Genomic DNA, 21,749 nt, shown 5'->3' on the forward strand with positions numbered 1-21,749 from the left:
TAAATAGGAAGATTTTTCATAGACTTTGTCATTGTTAGCAATTTAAGAAAAATATGTATTTTTGTAGGGATGTACAACTTTTATTTTATCTTTCAAAAAATGGAAGTCGACGATCTTTTCTGTCCTTAGAGTTTGAATAGATATTCGGGTATATAACCTCCGTATTCTCGTCTAAGAAACCAATCAGTTCAATATTTCACTACATTTTTAATCATACTACTACATTTCCAACTGGTTGGTATTACCTAGTTTAATAGAATAGACTATTTTCTTAACTTAACCTTACAAAAAGTAGTAAAGTAGATTCAATTGAAGTAGTCAGCCAAAAAAATCTCAAATTATTTGTCGAAAGCTCTCACTATTGGCGGTAATATTGGCTCTATCTTCAGAAATATGGACCAGTTATGCCTTTGGACTACAAATCACATCAGACAGTAACTTTTTGGGTCTAGCAAGTCCTGTAAATATAATAATATATGACAATTTCACTTATTCACTGTTATGCCTGTTGTAGATTCCACAATAATGGAATCTCACATCATAACATAAATGTATATGATTTTCAAGCTTTATTCTGTTAAGACTTTTGATTTTGACTTTCGTTTTGCCAAAGTAAACTGAACATAAATGTCAAACAATGCTGTTAAATTTGACAGTTGCTTTGAAAGCTATCCCTCTAGGAATCAACTATCCCTCTGCATTGCTTCGTAAAACTAATTAACTAATATCAGTTCAAAATTGTTTCCATTTATATTTATATTATTTTATCATTATATTTTTGTACATTTATAATATTTTAATTTTAATTTTAATTTTAATTTTAATTTTAATTTTAATTTTAATTTTAATTTTAATTTTAATTTTAATTTTAATTTTAATTTTAATTTTAATTTTAATTTTAATTTTAATTTTAATTTTAATTTTAATTTTAATTTTAATTTTAATTTTAATTTTAATTTTAATTTTAATTTTAATTTTAATTTTAATTTTAATTTTAATTTTAATTTTAATTTTAATTTTAATTTTAATTTTAATTTTAATTTTAATTTTAATTTTAATTTTAATTTTAATTTTAATTTTAATTTTAATTTTAATTTTAATTTTAATTTTAATTTTAATTTTAATTTTAATTTTAATTTTGTTCACGTATATGCACCAGATATACTAGATACTTACGTAAATGTAGAGGACACTGAACGCACTGTGAAAGGGGGAAAGAAAACGCACTGATTCCAATATCGTTATAATTTTAATTTTAATTTTAAATTCTATTTCCCACAATAATAATTTTGTTTAATTCAGTTAAGAAAAAGGTTAAAAAATTCACTTTGACGTTGCACACACACACGAAACCACGGTCGCGGACGGCTATTTCTCACGTTGATCGGGTTTATCGGTCGAACCACTAAGGGCGCTGGCGAAAACGAAAAGAAGGACGATCCCGTTGTGGGCTATCCCTTTTGTAAACTTGTTTGCTGAATAAATGAGATGAACGTTGGTGATTGTGTGGTTGTTGTGTTGCATGCTGAGTGGTTTGTTATGCTGGGTTGTGTGTGTGCTGAGTGGTTTGTTACGCTGTGTTGTGTGTGTGCTGAGTGTTGATGGCGTGGTGTGTGATGTGATGTGCGGGTGATGTCACAAGGTGCTGTGTCATGTGAACATCCCGGCCCCCCTAGGCGGATTAATCGCCTAGAAGCCGCTGAAGCTGTTGTAACGTGTTAACTACTGCCCTCAATCCCGTTGAGCGTCGTTGCTTATACTGATGAGTTCGACGTGGCGGAGGGATTCGCAACTGTGGACGCAAACGTGGTCGCGAACGTGTGGTTTGTACGTATTCGTTGTGATTCTCTCCTCTGCGTTGGGCCAGATCGCGTTGTGGTCTGCGACGAATACGAGTTGTATTTTCTGTATCGGCTCGTTTGGGAAACCTGTGGAACATCGTATGATGTGGTCGGTGGCAGTATTGGCACATACTGTCGGCCCAGCAGTCGTTGGTGGCATGGTCGTCTGCCAAGCAGGTCATACAATGCCCATGAGCTCTTGCGATCTGGCGGCGTTGTGCTGGCTTCATGCTCTGGAAAATGGGGCATCTCTTAAGAGCGTGTGGGCGATGGCACAGACTGCAGCGTGGAGGCCCCTGATCCTCAATCGGCTGTTCTTCACCTCTATCCCTCGCTGCTGCGGCGGATGATGGTCCCATAACCCTTTGCGTCCTCGGCGCTGGGACGGGTGTCACGATCTCGGACCTCACTGTCTTGATGGTGTTCTGGCTCTCGTCTACATCCATTTCTATGGGAATATGAGATTTTATTAAAATTGACTTATAGTTTGGTGTAAAGTATTGTGGATGCGTATGTGTATATATACATGTATGTATGTATATATATATTGCTTAATTCTAATCGCGCTTATTTGAATTTCTGTTTGCGTATACGAATTGTGAACGATTGTTTTTCGGATTTTGCGAGTGAATTGGCGGTATTGATTTTGATTAATTTTGATTAAATTTGTGTTTGATTTTGCGGTTTTTGTGTAAGTTGTTCTTCGTTGTTTGGAAGAAAACATAATTTAACGAGTGGTCGAGTTAATATGCCGGTTTGCGTTCGTACATCGACAACTCTTATGTGACCATCGGATCCTTGATGAACCTTTTCGATGCGGCCTAGCCGCCATTCGGTGGGAGGTAGGCATTCGTCCTGGATGATGACACATTCTCCCGCATTGGGTTCCTTTTGGGTGGTCTTCCAACGATGTCTCTTATGAAGATCTTTGAGGTAGTCTTCCTTCCATCTTTGACTGAATTCATGATGGAGAATCTTGATTCTTTCCCATCGATTTGTTAAATTAAGTGAGTCTCCTTCTGTCTCAGGTATGGCGAGAAGAGGAGCTCCTCTGAGGAAATGGCCTGGCGTGAGGGCGGTGAAATCGGAGGGATCTTGCGAGAGGGGTGATATGGGTCTTGAATTGAGTACGGCTTCTATTCGAGCGAGTAGTGTGGTAAACTCTTCATAATTGAATTTATGATTACCTGCCGTTTTCTTCAAATGGGACTTAAAGCTTTTTACTGCTGATTCCCAGAGTCCGCCCATGTGTGGAGAACATGGGGGTATAAATTGCCAATCGATCCCTTGGGGTGCATATTTATTGACAATTTCAGGCGAGACTTCTTTCATGAAGTTTATAAACTCCTTCTCTGTGGCTCTTTGGGCTCCGACAAAGTTTTTTCCATTGTCGCTCATTATCTTTGAAGGAAATCCGCGTCGTCCGACAAAGCGTGCAAATGCTGCAAGAAAAGCCGCAGTAGTCAGATCTGAACATAGCTCCAGGTGTACTGCCTTTGTCGTGAAACATACAAAGACAGCCACATACCCTTTTCTAAAAGAGGACGACCTTAACATTGAGGCCTTTATCTGGAAAGGTCCAGCAAAATCAACCCCAGTGATGGTAAAGGGGAGAGCATAATTGCAGCGTTCAGGTGGTAAGGCTGCCATTATCTGAGTACGCATCTTGTGTTTGTACATAGTACACTGTTTACACGTGAAGATCGTTCTTTTTATTTGTGGCTTTAGTCGCGGTATATAATATTCTTGTCGGACCATTTGTTGCATCAAGCGATGCTCACCATGCATTGTAAGCTGGTGGAGATATATTAGGTATAGATGAGTAAAACGGGATTTCTCTGGTATAATGATGGGATGTCGTTCGTTGTAACTAAGGCTGGAGTTCGCTAGTCTTCCATTTGCCCTGATTAATCCCTTAGCGTCCAAGAATGGGTTTAAGACGAGAAGTGAGCTTCTCTGTTCGAGAGGTCGTTTTTCAAGCAACTTTGACTTCTCTGGATTGAAATAGCGCGTTTGAGTGTATGTGATAAGACTAACTTTAGCATGTTGCAAGTCGGAATGCGTTAGTTGCACGCAAGGGTCATTTGGTATTCCTTTTATTTTTTGTTTAAGTCTTTGGGTAAATTTGTGCATATAAGCGATTACCCTTAGTGCTCTAGGAAATGATGAAAATCGGTGAAGAATATCATCCTCTTCGGGAGTGATATGAAAATTTTCAATTTTCCGACTTTCTGGCGGTATTATATTCCGAGCAGGAGACTTTGGCCAGAACTCTTGTGATTCTGTTAGCCATGTAGGACCGTTCCACCAGAGTGTAGTGCTGGTGAGGTGAAGTGGTTTACAACCTCTTGTTCCAAGATCCGCGGGGTTATCTGCACTTGCAACATGTTGCCATTTGGCTGGGCCAACTAAGTCTAAGATTTGCGATATACGATTAGATACATAGGTCTTCCAGGTATATGGTGGTTTTTCTAACCATGCTAAAACTATTTCTGAGTCTGACCAAAGATACATTTTGTGATCATTTAAGTTGAGATGGTTTTGAACTATTGAAATTAATTTTGCTAACAGAAGAGCACCATTCAGTTCGAGCCGTGGCAGGCTTAGTGTCTTCAAAGGTGCAACTTTGGCTTTGGCTACCAAGAGATGTGAAGATATTTTGCTATCGTACTGAGTTCGTACGTAGACCGTTGCGCAATATGCCTTTTCAGAGGCGTCACAGAACCCGTGTAATTCTACATTACTGTCAGGGGTGAAGTTAACCCATCGAGGGATTCGAATTTCTGATATGGTGTGTAAGTTGTTAGCAAATTGAACCCATTTAGTTAAACGTACAGGTTTTACCTGTTCATCCCATTCAGTGCCATCTTGCCACAATTCTTGAATGAGGATTTTTGCTTGAATCATTATTGGCGAAAGCCATCCTGCGGGGTCGAAAAGTTTTGCCACCGAGGAAAGTATTTGGCGTTTTGTAATGGCGGACATTGCAGATATTGACTCAATTGTATATGAGAATTGATCTGTTATCGCATTCCATTGAATCCCTAGAGTTTTGGTTGTGCTAGCCTTTTCAAATTTAAGAAAATCTGTATCTAATAAGTCTTCCTTTTTTATATCTTTTATTATTTCGGGGTGATTTGATGTAATTTTCTTTAGGGGAAAACCTGCTGAATTAAGTGCTTTGATCACTTGAGATAGTGATTTGCACGCTAATGGGATACTGTGGCTACCTGATAGTATGTCGTCCACGTATGTTTGTGTTTGCAACACAGAAGATGCTAAAGGCAAGTTTGGTTCACATGTTTTTGCAACTTCATGTAACGTTCTAATGGCCAAGTAGGGTGCGCAATTTATGCCAAAGGTTACTGTTTTGAGTTTGTAGTCGTTAATTGGACTATTGTTTGATTTGCGGAAGACTATGCGTTGAAAATCTTGGTCATCTTCGTGTACTAGAATTTGCCTATACATTTTTTCTACATCCCCATTGAAAACGTATTTAAACATGCGCCAATTTAGAATTAGCAACATGAGATCAGGTTGTAACGTTGGCCCTGTGTATAGTACATCATTGAGTGATTTGCCTGAGCTAGTACTCTTCGAGGCATTGAAAACTACTCGTACTTTTGTTGTAATTTTATCTGGTCTAATTACCCCGTGATGTGGCAGATAAAAAGATAGATATCTACCTTTAGATACTTTTTCATATGGTACAGTCTCTTCCATATGATTGAGATCAAGATATTCGTACATCACATCGTCATATGCTGATTTAAGCTCGCTTTTCTTTATCAGGCTTTTTTCCAGGCTTAGAAATTGCTGGACGGCTGATATTCTAGAGTGGCCTAAAGCTGTGGTTTCTGGAAAGGTTGGTTTGAATGGTAGTCGCACAACATAACGACCATGTTCGTTTCTTGTTGTTGTGGACTTGTAGTAGGCTTCGCATGCCTGGTCTTCTTCTGAAGGTTGGATAGTCTGAGGTAATTCTTCTACTTCCCAGAATTTTTTAAGTTCATTATTTAGATACTCGTTTGAGATATTTTCCACTTGAGTGGTGAAAGAATTTATTTTTTCAGTGACTTGGCCACTTATAATCCACCCAAAGATTGTATTTTGGGCTAACAATTTATTGGAGATTTTCTCAATACCTTCAAGAATTATTTGAGGTATTAAGTCACTGCCTAATAATATGTCGATTTGTGATGGGGTGTGACAGTTGGGATCTGCTAACTTGAGATGTGAGCATTTTTCCCAGTGTTTTTTATTAATTTCATAGCTTGGAAGCAAATTTGTTAGTTGCGGTAGAACGATGGCTTGCGCATCTATTCTAATATCCGCACTTGGAGATACTATGGTGATTGGGCATATTTTGTTGGAATTTTGAATAATTCTTCCGCCCATTCCCGAAATTTGGAAATTTGAATGTTTTATTGGCAGTTTGAGCCGATTTTGAGCCTTTGAAGATATAAAAGATCTTTGAGAGCCTTGATCTATTAGTGCTCTTAGTTTGAATAAATCACCCTTATGTTCAATGGTGATGACCGCAGTTGGTAACAGAATTTTGCTTTCATTTTCTGAATGAAGCGCTTGAATTTTTGCTGCTTTAGAGCAACATGGTTGTTCTTCCCTTTTTTCGGGATTTGAAATTTCGGGATTGTTTGATGTAGTCGTAGCGACTAACCCTGTGGTTTTATGAAACTGATTTTGCTTCATAGTTTGAAAATTTGTAATGTGAAGCAATGAGTGATGTCTTCGTTGACAATACACACAATTAAATTTGCTTTCACAGTCTTTAGTCGTATGAGCATTCGACAGACAGTTGATACAAAGTTTGTGTTGTCTGACAAGATTGTTCCTATCAGAAACGGATAGTTTTTTAAATCTCTCGCAAGATCTTATTTTATGACCCCCCCTACAAATTTCACATAATGATTGCCGTTGATTATTTTGATTTGACACGAAGGAATGGCTTTTATTAACGTGTCTATTGTATTGCATATTATTGCTGGCTTGAGGTTTGAACGAGTTTTTACTCGATTCATTTTGATGGTTTGATACATTCATATTTTGGCTGCCCATTCGCTCAGCTATCTCGTACTGAGCAGCGAGGAATTTTTTCATTTGGTCCCATGTGGGCATTGCTCTTCTATCGTCAAGTGATTGTTCCCATCGTAGTAATGCAGCCTGAGGGAGTTTTTCTGCACAGATAGTTACTATCATATGGTCCCAATATTCTACGGGGGAATTTTGTGTTTTTAACACTGACAGGCAATTAGTCACTGTTGAGTAAAATTTTTGAAATTCCTGGCTGGTTTCTTGTTTAATTTTTTGGTAATGTAATATAGTTTTTATGGGATTTTCTATCATTACCCTTTTATTTTCATATCTTTCAACTAGTGCTTCCCAAGCCAGCTTAAAGTTGTCGCCATTTATATCGAATTGCTTGACGATAATGCCTGCTTCCCCTTGTGTCTTGTACCTTAGTTGGAATAGCTTTTGTGCTTCTGCAAGTCTAGGATGGTTTATGTAAAGGGCTGTGAACATGTCCCGGAAGGACGGCCATTGTTCATAACATCCAGTAAAAACTTCAGTATCACAAGTTGGTACATTTAGATACATGCCTTTATCTAGGTCTTCTTTTGTTGTTGTGACTACTCTGGGTGGGGGAGTAGTGGCGCTATTTGGCCTTATTACATTTAATTGTTCGCTTATCATTCCATTTATTATTTCTTTCTGATCACGGCAATTATTTAATTTGGCTGTCGCCGAAGCTTTTATGTTTTCTGGGAGTTCAGCGTCGTCAGCTTCAATTACTGCATCGTACGCTGCCAGAAGGCGTGCCCATATTTCGTGGACACTTTCAAGTTTTGCCTTTAAAACTGATTCAGAGATGTCAGCGATAGGGGAAGCTTTGAATCTTGTGCAATAGCTTATAAAAGTATCACCTTCATTGATGAATTTTGATAATAAATGATCTTTTGATCTTTTTTGTTTTACACTCTGCTTTGAGCGTGTAGCTTCTGCAGGTGGGCCTTGTGTTTTATCTTCATCAGCCATTTTAGGAATTTCTAATGATATAGGTGTTCTTGGTTTAACCTCTTTTGATTTGTCGGATTGCATTTGATTTGTTTCGAATATGAAGCTTTTAGCTTAATATTGAATTATTTATTGAAATTCCAAATGAATTGAAAATTCTTCTTGTAATAAAACGTATAAGTAATTGAATTTAATACAATTAAAGATTATTGAAATTTGAGAATTTTTTTATAATTCATTGACTACAGATTTTATTTGCTGTATTTTTATATGTTAGACTTTTAAATTATAGTATATATAATAATTTCCGCATAAACCACATAAATAATAATAAGAATAAAACAAAATTGTGTTTTTTTTTTTTTTTTTATTAAATATGACTGAAAAAAAAAAATTTTTTACAGTGTACCAAATTATTTTATCTTTGTTCACTCGCACTTAATTTGTATATTTGTATCTAATAAGTTGAGAACGCGAACGAAAGGAAAATCGTAATAAGCAAAATGTTTATATGTTTTTTATTTGCATGTGCTTGCATATGCTTTATGCATGTATGTTTGTATGTTTTTTTTTTTTGTTTCGTTCGTATCACTTAGCTTCGTATAATTGTTATATTATATATGTACATATGTAATGTATAACATATGAAGAAGTGCTGAAATGCATTTATGTATAAACGTGTTTATATATTGACAACCATTCGACGCGAACGCAGGAAAAATAAATTTGTATTTGTATGTATGTTTTACACAATGTAGGTATGTATGTAAAAAAAATTTTTTTTTTGTAGAGAGTAAATGAGAGATTTGGTAATAGGTGATAGTTAATAATCATCCAATGTAAATGATGAGATAAAGGGTAAGGAAAGACAAGTATATATGTACATATGTATGTAGGAAGGTATTTATATTAATACCTTTTGATGAGAGCGCTGAGAAGCTGTATATAAGCTTTGTATAGGTATGTATGTAAATATGTATATATGAGCAAAGGGAGAGAGTCATATGTTTAAGGGCATATGTGTACATACATAAATGAAATTAGAGCTATAATATTTTTATTTTCTTTTATTCTTTTCTTCTGCCTTTGTTGGATTATTGTAAGCGATCCAGCTTGTTGCTTTAAAGCTCAAGGGGTATCGCAGGAGAATTTGCAAGTAGTGAATACTTGTCTTATAAATTGTTTTTTTTTTTTTTTGGTGTGTTTGGGGACACGAATTTAACATCCAGGCAGGTAATGTAATTCACTTGTTCATTTATGTATGTACCATACGTTGTGTATATAAATAGGTATATATGTATATTCTAAAGGGTAAAAAATTTAGCAATATGTATATATGGATTTCGCGGCGAATATGCTCATATGTATGTAAGTACGACTTTTTTTTTTTTTTTTTTTTGCCTTTGCTTTGGTTGTTATGCACGATCCTGCTTGTTGCTATTTTTTAGCACAAGGGGTATCGCAAGAAAGTTGCAAGCATGTAATACTTGACCTTTTTAAGCTTTGTGGTTATTTTTTTTTTGTATAATGTAGTGGTGTGTTCAGAGACACAAACTAAGCAAATCGGCAGGACTGTACTTTTTTGATCAGTTATTTTACGTATATATAAACCGAACTTGCTGTTAAGTACAGTCTCGTGTTATAAAATAACGGTGTCCCGAAATACCGCTCAAACTGTAATTTACATACATATGTGCATGAAATTTAATCAAAAATTTTTGTAATATAAAAAATGGAACGGACTCACTTTTCTTCCGCCAAGGGTTTTTGGGCTTGTATATACATATAGTTATTGTTGCTTATGCTCTTTTCTTGTTTTTTGTCCAGCGCTGTCCTTGTTAAATGGTGTTTTCCTCCCTCGTTGTTTGCAGACTCCTGTGTTCTCCTTATGTATTATTTTGTTTTTGTATTAGTTTTGTGTTTGTTAAGTTGTTTTTTTTTTTGTACCGCGCCCGCGCCCGAGTTTGTGCTTTATAGTTAGTTTTGTTTTTGTTTGTTTCTTGCCGTTTGTTGTAATTAGTTAAATTTGGTCACGTATGCAATTTCTTGTAATATATGTAGATATATATATATATTTTTGTTTGTATAAACATATGCACTTTTTCCCACTTTTATTTGTTCTATTACTTCTTTTTTTTTTTTTTGTGTCGTTTTACACTTTCATTTCACTTTTATTTTGTTGGTTGCTTATTGCAACTATATCACTTGTCCAATTTCGATTGGACTTTTACACTTTATTTGGTCACTTTATTGTTTTAGAGGTTTGTATTTTTTTTTTTTTTCTACCTTAGGTGCCTTTCCGAAAGGCTCGAAGGACCATTTGTTCACGTATATGCACCAGATATACTAGATACTTACGTAAATGTAGAGGACACTGAACGCACTGTGAAAGGGGGAAAGAAAACGCACTGATTCCAATATCGTTATAATTTTAATTTTAATTTTAAATTCTATTTCCCACAATAATAATTTTGTTTAATTCAGTTAAGAAAAAGGTTAAAAAATTCACTTTGACGTTGCACACACACACGAAACCACGGTCGCGGACGGCTATTTCTCACGTTGATCGGGTTTATCGGTCGAACCACTAAGGGCGCTGGCGAAAACGAAAAGAAGGACGATCCCGTTGTGGGCTATCCCTTTTGTAAACTTGTTTGCTGAATAAATGAGATGAACGTTGGTGATTGTGTGGTTGTTGTGTTGCATGCTGAGTGGTTTGTTATGCTGGGTTGTGTGTGTGCTGAGTGGTTTGTTACGCTGTGTTGTGTGTGTGCTGAGTGTTGATGGCGTGGTGTGTGATGTGATGTGCGGGTGATGTCACAAGGTGCTGTGTCATGTGAACAAATTTTAATTTTAATTTTAATTTTAATTTTAATTTTAATTTTAATTTTAATTTTAATTTTAATTTTAATTTTAATTTTAATTTTAATTTTAATTTTAATTTTAATTTTAATTTTAATTTTAATTTTAATTTTAATTTTAATTTTAATTTTAATTTTAATTTTGTTCAACTCTTCTAAAATTATCCGAATTTGAATATTTCTTTCCATTTATCTTCAAAAATATATTTTACATTTTATGAATTCATCTGTCAAAATAATTTCACGCATTTCTCACTCACTACAAATGAGCTTAATCTCCATAAATATTGCCAAGAAGATAAGAAATCGCTTAAGAGCCTACATATTTTATGATAATTAATACTTGGCGGAGCCAACTGACAACATCAGATTTACATGCATATTATATTTTTGTATGTAAGTGAATCACTGTTCTTAAGATACAAAAAATATATCTGAAGAGAGCCAAGCTCACTTATGACTAATATATGTATAAAGGAATTAAAAAAACAGTTTAATGTTTTATTAAAATATAAATATCTCAATATAAATAATATCAAATTAATCAAATCAAATTAACACAACTGCCACCCCCTTACCTTCGGATCCAGTATGCTCCGCTCCAAACTGCCCTCCCTATTCAGTGTAGTTGCATTGCTGCCGCTACTACTGCCATTCGAGTACATTTGCTGATGTTGTTGTTGCTGCTGTTGCAACGTCGTCGCTTCAAGGCGTAAGCGTGCACGTTCGACGCGCGCCAAGGTGGGGCTATCCAAAATCGAGGGCGCACGTGATGGTGGCCGCGAACCACCTGGCCCACCAACAGCAGCCGCTGCGACGGCCAAAGAAGACGCTGAGTTGCCTGCATTGGGCAGTTGTGCCCAGGCGGCGGTTGGTTCCAATAATGTATGATTGGACGACGTGGAGGAGCAGCCCGGTGTGGGTGTGGATGTGGACGTCGAATTGGTTGTAGTCATGCTGTGACTGCTGTTGCTGTGCTGATTGTAGCTGTTGCTGTTCGCAGTGTTGTTGTTGGAGGTGACGAGCATTTTCGGTTGGAATTTTCACTGGAATCTCACAAAACGTATTCAAGTGTATTTAAGTTTTAATCGCGGTATTGTGGTAATTGTGCGCGATTACTGGGTATTTGCTTTCACACCAGTTTGTATTGATATATTTTTTTTGTAATTTATGTTTGGGTCAAGAAATATTTTTTGCTGGTTAATTTATATATTTTTTATTTATTTGTATACTAATTATGTTTAAGGTTTGTTGCTAATTGATTTTTCGTTGATTTTCTAACTGATTTCAAATATTATTTATTTTTAATATTATTTTAATTATATTTACTAATAGAATTTGTTTCGTTGATTAATTTAATTTAATTACTTTAATTAATACTTATAATACTCTTTAATATCAATACGTTTTACCGCTTCTCACTATATTTTATAATATTTATTTCTTTATTACTTATTTATTTAAGGTGAAAAACAATTTCTATTCCTCTGAAATCACTTTCACTGTTTTCCTGCAAAGAAAGAAAATAATTCAAAATTAATTTAAAAATAATATATATCTATAAAACATTATAGAATCAATTAAGGTTATGTTAAAAAATATGTATGTCTTTGTGTGAAATATTTGTGTCTGAAACTCAAAAAATATTGTATATATAGAGCTCTCTAAACTTTCAAATGCAAATGTCAACATATATTTTGTAGCAAGACTTGCACAAGATTTACAATAATTATTTTTAAAAATCACAAAAAAATATTGCAACGTTGCCATAATTCAATAATCGTTGGAGATTGTCGAACATTGTAAATCAATCGAAGTTAAATTTATAAGAATTCCGTCTGTAAAATAACGACAATTTAGATATTGTATATTCAAACTGAAAAAAATTATTAAGCTAGGCTCATAATATATAGACAGGAGAAGGCAATATATTTTACCTTGAACTTATTACAAATTATATAAATATTATATACTAGAGTACTAAAAAAAATTTTATTATAAATTGTGACTTCAATCACGATCGATCTAAAGTTATACAAATTTTAAATAATAAATCGAGTTAGAGGTCACAACATGATGGACTTTATTGTATAAAATATGACTTTCCATGTCATATACATATATGTATATTGTTCTAGTATAAGAAATATTACATTCGACATTTCTTTAATTATATGAAATTAAACAGTAGTAAGAGCGAGTCTTTGTGTCTCAATTAAAGTTCTCTTTAACTCTAGACGATAACATGAAGATATAGAGAGATATTACTTCGAATAAAATAGATTTTTCCGATCGATTTTCGATGACGACTAAGAGATAATGGTGTACACAAACATTATATTTATTAATTTGAAAGCTTCAAGGATCTGCTTGACGAATTAATAGTTAGCCTGTAGAGGGTATTTGCCTCTGGAAAATGTTTCTGTCTCATGGCATAAGAATGAGATTTACATTGCAAACTACGCTTTAATGTAGTCAATTATCAAATTTTGGGTTAATAGCATTTTCGCACAGCCAAAATAATTTAATGCATTAAGATTATAATTGAGAAGGCTTTTACCATTCGCACAACCGGCTACTCGATTAACGATCAGCTTTTATACATTTAGAGTGCAATTTTATCAGTAATCACTACCAAATTTCCAGCGAGGACAACTATCGGTATTGCTAATTTATAAATAAACACAGCTGAGTTGGTTTCCAGTTTCAACTCGATTTGTATTCGATTTTGAATTAATGTAGTAAAATAAGATTTATATGGTAAATCGATCTAAATAAACGATTTAATTAAGCAAGGCCCGGTTAATTTAATTGACTCAATTAAGGGTGCTGTCTGAGACGAATATTAATGAAATTTTCTAAAATATATGTAAATCAGAATTTGATTATTTTTTAAAAGAAATTTCGATTTAAAATTTAAATCACGTAAATTCATACAATTCTATTCTATTATATTCTATTCTAAAGCAATTATACAATTTTATATTATTTCTGTAATATATTTGTTAAACATTTATAATCTATCTTATGCTTTTGTAATGAAGTTCATTGTTAGTTTTAAAGATGTTACAGAATAGATATAGAATATCTTCTTCATATATAGAAAACTTTAAATCTAAAATCTTTAAATAAAGTTTTAATTTCTATTTACAAAATTTTTTAAATGTTAATAAAGTATTTAGATACCATATTAAGGGCTTTGAAAGGTACTTTTTATACTCTCGCAACTAAAGTTGCTAAAGAGAGTATTATAGTTTTGTTCACATAACGGTTGTTTGTAACACCCAAAATTAAACGAGTTAAATATAGGGTTATATATACCAAAGTGATCAGGGTGAAGAGTGGAGTTCAAATCCGAATGTCTGCCTGTCCGTCCGTCCGTCCGTCCGTCTGTGCAAGCTGTAACTTGAGTAAAAATTAAGATATCTTGATGAAACTTGGCACACTTATTTCTTGGCACCATAGGAAGGTTGCTTTCGAAAATGAGCAAAATCGGTCCACTGCCACGCCCACAAAATGGCGAAAACCGAAAACACATAAAGTGCCATAACTAAGCTATAAATTAAGCTATAGAAATAAAATTTGGTAAGAAGGATCGCACTATGAAGGGGCATATTTGGATGTAATTTTTTTGGGGAAGTGGGCGTGGCCCCGCCCCCTACTAAGTTTTTTATACATATCTCGCAAGCCAATAGAGCTATATAAACCAAACTTTCTGAAGTCGTTGTTTTAGCAACTTCCTAATACAGTCCAAAAATGAAAGAAATCGGATCACAACCACTCCCACCTCCTATACAAAAGTTAGGTTGAAAATTACTAAAAGTGGATTAACTCACTAACGAAACACGTCAGAAACACTAAATTTCACATAAGAAATAGCAGACGGAAGCTGCACTCAGATTTTTTCACAAAATGGAAAATGGGCGTGGCGTCGCCCACTTTTGGGTCAAAAACCATATCTCAGGAACTACTCGACCGATTTCAATGAAACTTGGTTTGTAATAGTTTTCTTACATAGGCCAAATCGCTTCACAACCACGCCTACTTCCTATATACCAGAACTTTGAAGACAATCTGAATCGTTTACTTTACAATATATAAAGTAAGCACTAGTGAAGATATCGGCGCAGAACTTTGCACAAATACTATGTTTATAGTGTGGCAGCCCCATTCTAAAAATCGCCGCAATCGGGCCATAGGTTTTTAAGGCCCCATATATCGAACACGAGGACCTCGGTGCTTCTAACCTAATATTATGGTTTCCAACTTTCAATGGACTTTATACAATATATATGACGAATATGTGGGTAAAATTGTGTATTATATAATATAAATAAAGTTAAATAAATAAATTGCGAGAGTATAAAATGTTCGGTTACACCCATATTTTCTCTTAGCACAAATAAAAAGGAAAAGGAAAGACAAAATCCTACTAATAATATGGTCCGCAAAATAACTGTACCAAACTTTCAATCAAAAATCATACACTTTATATGGAATGTCATATATCTTATGTGAAAGTTTAACAAAATACCGTTATGACATTTTTCAAATAAATCTATAAAAAATATTATTTATGCCTAATAAACCATTGTTGTACAACAACTTATGTGTTATGACTAAAACAATGACACTGCTTTGTCTATATTAACAGCAACTAAGCAATATTAGGCCACCGCAAATGGTTAAAGTCAAAGAAGTATTATGAAAATCAAACGAAGCTTTCGACTTACGCTTGAAAACGTGCCAAAAATTAATTTTCATATACATAATGTATTGTAATACAGACAATTGCTTAAGTCATAGCTTATGACTGCTTTCATATGCCTAGCATTCTTATATGGCCACATTTACTACCTAAACTTAAGGAATTCTTGTTATGTTTGTTTGTTTGTCTTGTTACTTTAATGCCAACAACAACAAAAGGCGTATTAACTCTTTTTTCTTCTTCTTCTTATTCTTCATTCAAACAAAAATCGCTTCACAGACAATTGCAGCGATCATTAGAGCTCCATTGATTAGCAGAACCGGTTTTACAACACCATGGAACGGTCTCAAGAAACAAGTAATGCTACAATGTGCTTACAAACAAGCGAACTGATATGGTTAATATGTACATGTGTGTGTGTATGTGTGTTTCATGAGTATATGTGCTTGCTTGATATGGGCATGGTGCTGTGCTGTGCCACCAGCAGACAGACAGGCCTAAAAAACAAGTCTTCTTCGCATACAAGCGAGTTTGCTGCTTCTTTAGCCATTGCGCTATACTTGTGTGTAGTATATCATTTTCGATATTCTTCTTCATATTGAGCTGTCTTCAAAATTGTTGGCAGCAAGTACTTATACATATGTATGCATTCATAGAAGTATATATGTACATATGTATATATGTATGATTTCCATGCTGCATAATCTGCGTTTTTTTTACTTTTTTTCTGACAATTTCTGTTGTTTTTGTAATTTTTGGTGTTTCTTGTTGTTGCTGTCAATTTTGTTGTTGTTGTTTGTTCACTTTTTATTGTTGTTGTTGTTAAATTTTGGTGTTGTTTTTGTTATTATTGCTGTTTTTTCTGCACAACATTTTTTCTTATCTGCTTTTCCAACTATCTTCGCAATGCAAGCCCATGCTTCGCCTTCAGAGATTTGCGCACACACGCGCACACATACATACATACGCTCAAACATAAATGCAGTCAGCCGTTCATGCTTCAGTTCGCTGCACATTGAGCAACATTCTCGGAGGTTTACTGGCTGTCCAATAATTCAACGCTCAGTGTGTTTATGCGCGCAGCACAAATACATACACACACTCACATATACATACATATAAGCTTATGGCTGTATGTATGTTGAGCGTTAAATGATGGCAAGCATGTTAATATTTAAATGTTCATATGACTGTTTGTGGGTGGTTGTGTTGTTGTTGTTGTTGTTGTTGCAAAACGCATTCTTCTGCCTGCTGATTCGCACAATTGTTCTTTCTTTTATGTGGCTTACCTTCTAAGTGTATGCTTGTATGTGTGTTTATTATTGAAATTCTTTACTACTTTTCGCCATTAATTGTCTTTAACTGCATGCACATATGTACATATGTAATTATGTGTGTATAAAGTTAAACAATATGTATTTATAAATATATTTTCTGTATGTTTATCACTTTGCATATGCATTCTATGCCACTCAAGCATTTGTTGTTGCGTGTTGGTGGCAACACATATGGAATTTCAATATTTTTCGCTTACAATTCCAAACATGTCATACGGCGCGCTTCCTTCAACACAAACGTCGTTCTTTATAAGGGAAACAAACAATTTGTAAAAAATATAAAAATCACTTTAAAACCGCCTAATAGCCAACTGATTCATTGGAAAGCTTATGAAGAACTGTGAACAATGAAATTCTGTTTGAAAAGGTGTTAAGTTTTGGGGCATTGTAAAGTTGTCTAAATATGTACATATAATATTAATATATTTTTGTATTATAATTAACTTACAAAATATTCATAAAATTCTGGAAAATAATAAATTTTATAATTTAAATTTCCTTATCTTAATTTTTATATTTTTCCAAGATTCTGAATTGCAAAAATTCAAATTCACACAAAAGTATTTAATGAAAACAAAAAAGTAAAAGAATTTAAACTTTTAAATAATTTATAGTAAAACTACAGAAACATATTTTTTAAGTTAATCATGTTTTTATGTTGTTTTACTATTAAAAAGATTTAAATGAAATAATTTCTGATATATAAATGCTATGTACTTATATAACCTACAGTAGAAATTTGTGAATCCATTATCTATATGTAAAACATTCACAAAAATATAATAACCGAATTAAAAAAAATATATTGTATATTAATATGTATAAAGTTTTGTGGAAAAAAATAATTTAATAAATAAATAACAAAAAAAAAAAAAAACTTTATAAAATTAAATTTTAGTTATAAATAATGGGTCTACAACTTTGCTACCGCCGTTTTTTTTTTTTGTAAATTTAAGGCTTCTTTCACTTCACGATGAGCCTCAGCCGCACTTTTTCTTGGAATTAAAAAAGAAAAGCAAAATTTCCCGCAAATGTCGAGAATTCGGCTCAAAAAGTGACATTTTCAGTTGAGAATAAGTTCTCTAAAAATATTTTGTTGGGTTAATGTTGATACAAATGTCCAAGATCGATATTAAAAAATCGATTTAATCGACCAGTGCTTGACCCTAGAGAAAATTAATTATCTTTATATACAAAAACATTTATTTTTTTTTTTTGTATTTCGTCAAAACACAATTTTAATAACTTAAAAAAAAATACTTGAAATTTTATTGTACATCGAAATACAGACATAACCTACAAAACATGTTATTTAAAATATAATGAAATTTTATAAAGGAAAAATATTGAAATTATCACAACAATTAAAAAAAAAAAAAAATTTAAAATTTAATATATGAAAGATTGATTGCAAATTAAATAGTTATTTTGTTACTGAATAAAAGAAATGGTATCATATATATTTACATTTTGTTAAAAAATTTAACTGCAAAAAGATTAAAATTTCATTTCAGGCTATTACATTTTTAAAATATTTTAAAACTTGTAACTCGACAATTTACACTGGATTCGTTTGAACTTTACATATATCTTAGTATCTAGCAGCATCTTAAAAAACCAAAAAGTCACCAACCTGTGAAAATATTTCTTTAAATATTCCATACTTTCAACAAACCGGAGAACCATTTACGCTCCTACTCATGTGTATTAGTGTTAAATATCGAGGTTGAGAGTAATACAAACTTTATTTATAAGTTTTACATATATTGCTCAAAAGTTTTATGAAAAATTCGATCGAGAATATTGTCATGGATCATGTTAAGTTGTTTTTAGTTTCCATATTCTTGAATATTGATAGATAAATAAATTGATCTCACTACACATTTAGAAATTCAAATTAAAGCTCAAATTGAACACCTTCCGGTTTCTCAAATCGTAGAACCCTATTCCAAATAGGTCATCAGATGAAGAAACGTTTCATTTCAACCCAAGATCACATTTATTTAAGACAAAGTTTCCCAATTTAAGAAACCTATAGTTCTCAACTTGAACTCAAATATACATATTTCTGATCTTGGGAACTGTAAATAATATTCTGAGAAACTATACATATGCTGAATGTCACAAACAACAGTTGAACTTCTCTAACTCGATTCATTATAAATTAAAAAAAAAATCGAGTTAGTGAGACTTCCGAGTTACGGATAGGAATTTGTATGAAATTTTACTTCTATTGCCAATTCAAGAGTTCGATTTATGGAGAACTTCGAGTTGTTAAAGTTCGAGTTATGGAAGTCCAACTGTATTTGGATATCAACTTAAGGACTATAAATATGTAAAAGAGTGCAGAAAATTAATCAACATCAGAATTAATTAATCATAGAACATGCTTATACTATTATATATTATTCATAGATTGAATAAAATTGACTACGAAGACAATAAATCTGTAAAAATCTTGTGAAAATTAAGATATTATTGTTGACTAATGTTTAATTTATCATAATTCAAAGTTTAAGGCTTGATATGAAGCTGAGACCTAAGTCTTTTTTTCACAGGTTGGACAATAATTTCATAGGAATTATTTAATAAAAAATCGAAAATAATGATTTTTCAGTTACCAATTACGATTTTTTACAGCTCATTCAATTTATTTTACCACCTTTTCCAACAAAATCGGGAATTAGTGAAATCCAATTAGAATACTATATATCATAACTAGAATAAACGTAGAGTCAACAGTGAGTATTTATTGAAAATGTGTGAATTAACTTTATAACTTCAAATATTTGCGTTATAACGGTGATTTAAAAAAATAAATATGATATATCGGAAATTCTTGATAAAAGCCATGTCATTCATTTGAAGTTGTAAGTTTGAAAAGCCGTTACGCTTAGTAGTTACGCACCAAAGTCGAGTAAAGGAAGTTCGCCACCCCTTGCTTTGAGTGAGATTTGCTTATCAAGAAAATTGAAAAATTAAATTTTATTGTAAAATAACTAGAAAACTTGATGTTTCATTGAAAAGCGGTATTCATACATATAGTCAGACATTTCTTTTATTTAATATGTTATATATAAATTCGATAAAATAGTAGTAGATTTTTAACAAAAAAATTTTAAGAAAAAATATTTTTTCCCTAAAGCAAATACTGTAATTTAGCGTTATCTCAAAAGTGTACAATTTTGTAAGGTTTCTGATGCAGTAAACAATTTTAAATTAGAATTAGACTGGTGGGATTTTGGTTGAATTTTTTGCTGCAAACTAAAGAACTAGAAATTGCATAAATATTTTGTTTGTTTCTCTTATGTAAATTGGTGTCAACAAACGGCACAAAGTCTTTGAGAAACAAAATTCCAATCAGATTATTAATTCTCGTATGTCATACATGCATTTTAGTAGCTATTCTAGTATTCCAATAAAATACAGTGGAACTTCTCTAACTCGAATCACCATAATCCACAAAAAAAATTTCGAGTTATAGAGACCTCCGAGTTACAGAAGGTAATTTGTATGAATTTTGACTTCTATTGCCAATTCAATAGTTCGAATTATGGAGAACTTCGAGTTGTTGAAGTTCGAGTTATGGAAGTTCAACTGTATTATGCTCATTTATTATAATATTTTCATTTCACATTTGCAGATTAAATTAGAATGTTTGTTCATTTAATTAATAACTTTTTTTATTATTTATTTTATAGAGTCTTTTTAACCTATATATATATGTAAAAATGTACTCAAAGGAGTTCAAATCACGCTTATTTCATTTGTAATATTTTCAATCCATAGAAGTTTTTTGTTAATAAATTTCTTGCTCATTCACTAATCGCCTGTTCATAGCTTAATTCTTAATGCAAACACTCAATTACAGTTCCAACTCTGCATTTACGCACCACTTGCAGCCAACGCTCTTGTTCGTATGTAAAGAGCAAGTATGCAAGTGATACTACGCTGCAATCAACACTTTTGCCACACAAATATTCAATCACTTCTATCAGCCTTTTAATCAAATCGTTCCCATTAACAAATGGACACACATACTCGTACACACACACACATCAATTGCTGTTAGTTTGCCTTCTAGAGCAATAATTTCTTAAAAAGGCAAGTTGTACCGTTGTTTTTTGTTTTTTTTTGTTGTTGTTTTTACTAATTCTAATTTCTCAATTACCATTTAAATAAAATAACAAAATACACTTTTCACTTTTGCCGTTTCGCACTCGCGTTATTGTCGTATTTCCTAACCGTATTCATAAACAACAAATCAAATCTCTGCTCAGTTTACTTTAGTTTACGCCGAGAAATTTTCGAAAAAAATTTATTATAAAATACCGCAAGCAAACAACTATCCACGAGTGCTGTTCGTTGTTGACTACTTTGGCGGCGCTGTAGCCCCTACATGCGAAGCAGACGGCCAGACAGACAGACTCAGACAAGCGAGTGAGCCATGAGCAGCCCCAAGACCGATTTCACACAGGCAATTTTTGTTGCGGCAATTCTTAGTTTTATAGGAGAGGGGGCGACCAAGGGAAGCGAAAGAGAGAGAAATTCTCCTCTCTTCGTCGCCCCCTCTCCTATAAAGTTAAGAATTGCCGCAACAAAAATTGCCTGTGTGAAATCGGTCCAACAGCGTCGAGCCAGCGACGCAACACAACGCGCAACCGGAGTTTGTTGTTGTCTGTATGTATGTATGCTTGTTAGTGTACTGCACAGATACAAAATACTATCTACGGTATACATTTGTACGAAGCCCAGTATTTTGGCGAATGCATCGGAATTTCTACAAATCGACGCACATAATTCAACGAACCTGTTCGAAAGTGCGTGAACATGTTGCGAGCGAACATGTTCGCTTGCTATTAAATATTTCCCAGTATTTCCCGGTATTTTATTAGTGTGTTGTTGCGCCTAGGTCATACGCCAATGTATGCGAGCCGGTAAACACGCACACACATACACACTCAAAATG

At 33.3% G+C, this 21,749-nt stretch overlaps 2 protein-coding genes across 5 annotated transcripts in view; both read right to left on the bottom strand.

Moving 5' to 3' along the window:
- Positions 1-21,197, bottom strand: part of LOC105217323 (uncharacterized) — a 111,460-nt gene extending 90,263 nt beyond the window's left edge. Inside the window, exons 1-2 of one of the 2 annotated variants that reach the window (XM_054228280.1) lie at positions 20,952-21,197; positions 11,314-12,245 (exon numbers count right to left, since the gene is read on the bottom strand). In XM_054228280.1, the coding sequence (XP_054084255.1) occupies positions 11,314-11,763 (450 nt within the window). In that variant the 5' untranslated portion in view covers positions 11,764-12,245; positions 20,952-21,197. The remainder of the gene's footprint in view (positions 1-11,313; positions 12,246-20,951) is intronic. The other variant, XM_054228281.1, reaches the window with a different exon arrangement.
- On the bottom strand, positions 1,231-10,723 carry LOC128920568 (uncharacterized). 3 transcript variants are annotated; one of them, XM_054228282.1, is made up of 2 exons: positions 10,233-10,723; positions 1,231-2,289 (listed from the first exon to the last, which is right to left on the bottom strand). In XM_054228282.1, the coding sequence occupies exon 2, from the start codon at positions 2,285-2,287 to the stop codon at positions 1,682-1,684; it is 606 nt and encodes a 201-aa protein (XP_054084257.1). In that variant the 5' UTR covers positions 2,288-2,289; positions 10,233-10,723; the 3' UTR covers positions 1,231-1,681. The 3 variants fall into 3 exon arrangements, with proteins under 3 accessions (XP_054084257.1, XP_054084259.1, XP_054084258.1); XM_054228284.1 differs by having other exon boundaries at positions 9,622-10,723; XM_054228283.1 differs by having other exon boundaries at positions 9,618-10,723.
- Positions 21,198-21,749: the final 552 nt, after the last annotated feature.

The sequence above is a fragment of the Zeugodacus cucurbitae genome, chromosome 3 (assembly GCF_028554725.1).
Source record: "Zeugodacus cucurbitae isolate PBARC_wt_2022May chromosome 3, idZeuCucr1.2, whole genome shotgun sequence".
In the NCBI taxonomy this organism is placed as follows: domain Eukaryota; kingdom Metazoa; phylum Arthropoda; class Insecta; order Diptera; family Tephritidae; genus Zeugodacus; species Zeugodacus cucurbitae.